This window comes from Capsicum annuum, chromosome 11, assembly GCF_002878395.1.
Source record: "Capsicum annuum cultivar UCD-10X-F1 chromosome 11, UCD10Xv1.1, whole genome shotgun sequence".
Classification (NCBI taxonomy): domain Eukaryota; kingdom Viridiplantae; phylum Streptophyta; class Magnoliopsida; order Solanales; family Solanaceae; genus Capsicum; species Capsicum annuum.
The window spans coordinates 683,946-688,471 of record NC_061121.1 but is presented as its reverse complement, the minus strand read 5'-3'; the positions used below and the strand labels follow the sequence as shown (position 1 = coordinate 688,471).

Below are 4,526 nucleotides of genomic sequence, written 5' to 3'. Positions count from 1 at the left end.
TTTCAATGTTTTTATATGTATGTTGATTTTCATGATGTTATATGTTTGTTGAATATTCATTTTGTATTTGGTGTAAGTAGAGTTTCATTGTTTTTATCTATATGTATTGGGAAGAGGTGTTTAGACAGGACATGATGAAGTATTAGTTTAGTGAGGGCATGACATTAGATAGGATGTTGTGGAGGATATGAATTAGAGTAGAATGTTAGTAGGTAACAGTGTGTTGTTTTGTTTTATGTCCGTACTAGTAGTTGTAGTATTGCTCTTCTAGTTTTTGGTCCTTTGATTTCCGTTATCATTTGTTGTCTTGTATTTCGGCTGTCATATCTGTCCTTTTATTGTTTGATTTTTCTTTTTATTAATATCTGTTTTTTCCTGTACATCTATGACTTCCGTTTCCGGACTACTTTGGACTAGTTTTCCTTGAGCCGAGGATCTATCGGAAACAACCTCTCTACCTTGAGGTAGAGGTAAGGTGCAATACACTCTACCTTCCCCAGAACCCATTTTGCGGGGACTGTATTGGATATATTGTTGTTGATTCCCGTCGTGTCATATGTTTGTTGAAAATTCATTTTGTATTTGGTGTAGTAAAGTTTCAATCTTTTCTATCTATATGTTAATTTCCATCATGTCATATATTTGTTAAAATTCATTGTGCATTTGGTGTAGTAAAGTTTCATTCCCATTATGTCAGAGACAATTTGAATTTTTCGAGTTCGGAATTTTAGTCCTTTTGAGTTACTAGGTTATACATTTATTGAAGAAAAGACATAAGCAAGGTTCCGTTGCTGAGTGATAAATGGGAAATTTATGGAAGGTTACAATCCCAACCGCGGAATAGTGCACCTACATGCCTTCATCAACATTGTTTTTTGAAGGCTGAGAGCTAGCTATCGAGACTTTGGACTATTTGTACCTATTAAATCAATTTCTTAAGACGGATGTATAATTTGGATCAAATCTACTATATTCAACCAAACTCGTAAGCTATAGTCTAGCTTCGCCCCTGCATTATGTCACGTGTGTATTGAAACTTCACTTTGCATTTGGGTGGTTAATGGCTTAATGGTGAACAATGGGGATTCCTTTCCTTTGGTTAAACTACTTTCTGGCTTCCTAATTTTTAAGGAAATGTGCTTGTTGTTCATATAGTCTGTACTTTCAGTTTTTTACTCTTTGTTGTTAAGATGCATACATGGATGCGAAGAATAAAGACTTTTAAGATTCTATGATAGAACTGTCAAGAAAGACGTTTTGGGGTAATGTGGATAGAAATCATCTGATGCAAATAGGAATTTTATGATTTATTTGGCATAGAATGTGCTATACCAGTGGGAATTGGCTCTTAAGGAACTGGTATTTTTTCAGTAACAAAAGTTTTACGGTTAAAGAACTTGTTGGTTGCTTAATTTGATTTTGTGCCATGAATTTAAGCTTTGCTAGTGAAATTCCTGAGATGGACCAACGATGTTTCTTGTTCTATTCAACTATCTTTGTATATCAGCTGAGTTGTCAAATCATGTTCCCAATCGGTTTATTCAATGCCATTCTTTTTGTTATGGCAAGTCCAATTGTCTTGTGAGGCATTAGCTCGTGCTTCTCATGTCTTTGAATTGGAGAAAATCCAAGAGTAATCCTTAAGTGGCCTAAACGGGAGCTTTTAATTTAGCGATCTGTACATAGTAAATGAAGAAACTATTCAATTTGGTCCGGTAGTCGAGACTTCAGGTCAATCTTGTACAATTTCATTGGTAGCTAAGAAATGATATGCTAAAAAAATTTCTTAAAATGGTGATGTTCGTGCCAGCTTGAACGTACCTACTCTTTTTGCTTCAGTTTGGATTTGAACGCTGGTTTCCCATGATCCACTCCAACTTCGTTAGTTGCTAGCCACACCCTTGGGTTCACTATATTGGTTATATTTCTGATTTATGCCTCCAAAATGCAGAAATAGCACAGATCGCCTTGTTAGTCACAATAACATTTGAGAAAAAGAAACTTATTTCCGTATTGAGGTCTTTATATTATTTAATGAGAAGAGTGATGTCGAAAGCTCTAGTGTCACGATCCTCAATCAAAGTTCCCTCTCTTAATATGTGCTATTTCTCGACTCAAGGATGTTGCGGTGAAGAAAATAAATTTTCAGTTTCAATGTGTTACATGGAAATTGGAGAAAGCCCTTGCTAGCTTCCCATATGATCAATTTGACATATCAGAAGAAGTACAAGAGCAGGTTCGTGTTGAGCTTTGGCTTTTATGTTTCCTGTTTGTGCTCGTCTCCTTGGCATTCACCCCTCTGATATTTCTTACTTTTGCCAGGTTGAATTGGTGAGAGCACAGTTGCGACGAGCCACGGAAAGGTATGGTGGCCCTGTAAAGTCAAACTTGTTATATCGAGCATCGTCACAGCCGCTGGACAAGGAGATTGATCTACTCCATTCAGGAAATAGTGGAATTGGAACTTTACATATAGAAAATATTGGCAATATTGACCATGAAGTTAGGCCAAAAGTTCGAGGTATTCCTCGAGGTAGTGTTCCAAATGGAAGTGCGTGCAGCCAGATAGTTCAGGAGTCGGAAAGAATAGGAAATTCATCCAAACTGTCTGAGGTTGGTGATCCGGAGATTTCTGGGGAAGATGACTCTGCGTTTAAGAGTCACGAGGATAGTAAAAAGTTCATCTGTCCCATAACTCCTACAGAGTTTCTTTGCCCAATATCCCTCGAGCTCATGAGGGATCCCGTTATTGTGGCTGCCACGGGGCAGGTAATTCGGTTTACTTTAACATGTCTGTGGATGTGATTTCGTTGTCTTTTTGAGATGGGAAATTTTAGCTTCTCTGGAATTTGTTCCAATGTACTCGTTTCTTAATCTTACAGACTTATGAGAGATCGTGCATACAACAATGGATAGATGGTGGCCACACAACGTGCCCAAAAACTCAGCAACACCTCAACAACTTCACGCTTACACCAAATTATGCTTTGCGAAATCTAATAAGTGATTGGTGTGCAAAGAACGATATAGAGGAGCCAACCGTATATGCAAATGGGAAAATAAAGAAAAGTGATGGATCATTTCGCTATGTTAATGGGGAAATAGGAGCTATTGAGGTAATTGTCCGAAAGCTTTCAAGCAGGTCCATAGAGGATTGCAGGGCTGCAGTAGCCGAGATCCGTTCACTTTCCAAAAGAAGCACAGACAACAGAATTTTGATTGCTGAAGCAGGAGCAATTCCGGTCTTAGTTAAGTTGTTGACATCCGAAGACAGGCAGATCCAGGAAAATGCTGTCACCGCGGTTCTTAACCTTTCTATATTCGATGACAACAAACGGATTATAATGCTTGCCGATGCCATTCCTTCTATCGTTCAAGTCCTCAGAGCAGGAAGCATGGAAGCAAGAGAAAATGCAGCAGCAACCATTTTTAGTCTGTCGCTTGGAGACGAGAATAAAATATTAATAGGCGCATCTGGTGCCATACCAGCTCTCATAGATTTGCTTCAGACAGGAAATACAAGAGGAAAAAAAGACGCCGCATCAGCATTGTTCAATTTGTGTATATATCAAGGAAACAAAGGTCGAGCTGTTCGGGCAGGGATTATACCAGCACTGCTGAAAATGCTGACAGATTCAAGCAGCTGCATGGTCGATGAAGCTTTGACCATTCTCTCGGTCCTAGCCAGCCACCAAGAAGCTAAGGCAGCCATAGCAAGGGCTAGCACAATCCCAGTATTGATAGATCTTCTAAGGACAGGTCTACCTCGTAGTAAAGAGAATGCGGCTGCCATCTTACTCTCCTTGTGTAAGAGAGATTCCGACAATCTTGCTTCCCTTTGTAGGCTCGGTGCAGTTATACCTCTTACAGAACTCGCTAAGAGTGGAACGGAGAGAACCAAGAGGAAGGCTACTTCATTGTTGGAGCACCTTAGAAAGTCTCAGCAACATAGCACGCGCAGTTAGTTACTTTCATTCTTATCTTACCACGAATACTACACGATATCTTTTACAGTTAATTTACTCCGTTTACTTGTATGCCATAGATTGGTTTCTTTTTTTTTTTTTTTTTTTCTTAAAATTACTCAACTATCAGTTCATCACATTTGTTGGGATGAAGGTGTATAAACTAATGTATGAAACAAAACATTTTGATATATATATGGAGAATTCTACTTTCTGTGTTGCCTGCCAATAGCCTTTTCTGTGTTTGTGGCATCTATCTCAATCAATCTCCCTGTGATTTAAGTATCATTGTTGTTTTATACCTCCAAAATCTTGAAGCTACAAATAATTTAATATAAATTTTATGATTTTAATTTCACTTAAAATAATATTAAAAATATATTGAAAAATATAAAAGACAAAATTTAAATTAAATAAATAAAAAAAAGAGCTATCTACTTTTTATTAAAAATATTTTAGAACTTTTTATCAAATCTTCATATTAATAAACAAAGTTTTTACAATAATATTCAAGGTAATGCATTGCAAACAATTGACAAACATCTTATTAATTAAAACTAG

The 4,526-nt window shown here is 37.2% G+C and overlaps 1 protein-coding gene across 2 annotated transcripts in view; it reads left to right on the top strand.

Moving 5' to 3' along the window:
* LOC107852847 (U-box domain-containing protein 10) overlaps positions 1–4,179 on the top strand; it is an 8,184-nt gene extending 4,005 nt beyond the window's left edge. For both annotated transcript variants that reach the window (XM_016697888.2, XM_016697890.2), the window contains exons 2-4: positions 2,120–2,236; positions 2,323–2,769; positions 2,883–4,179. In XM_016697888.2, the coding sequence (XP_016553374.1) occupies positions 2,120–2,236; positions 2,323–2,769; positions 2,883–3,965 (1,647 nt within the window). In that variant the 3' untranslated portion in view covers positions 3,966–4,179. The remainder of the gene's footprint in view (positions 1–2,119; positions 2,237–2,322; positions 2,770–2,882) is intronic.
* Positions 4,180–4,526: the final 347 nt, after the last annotated feature.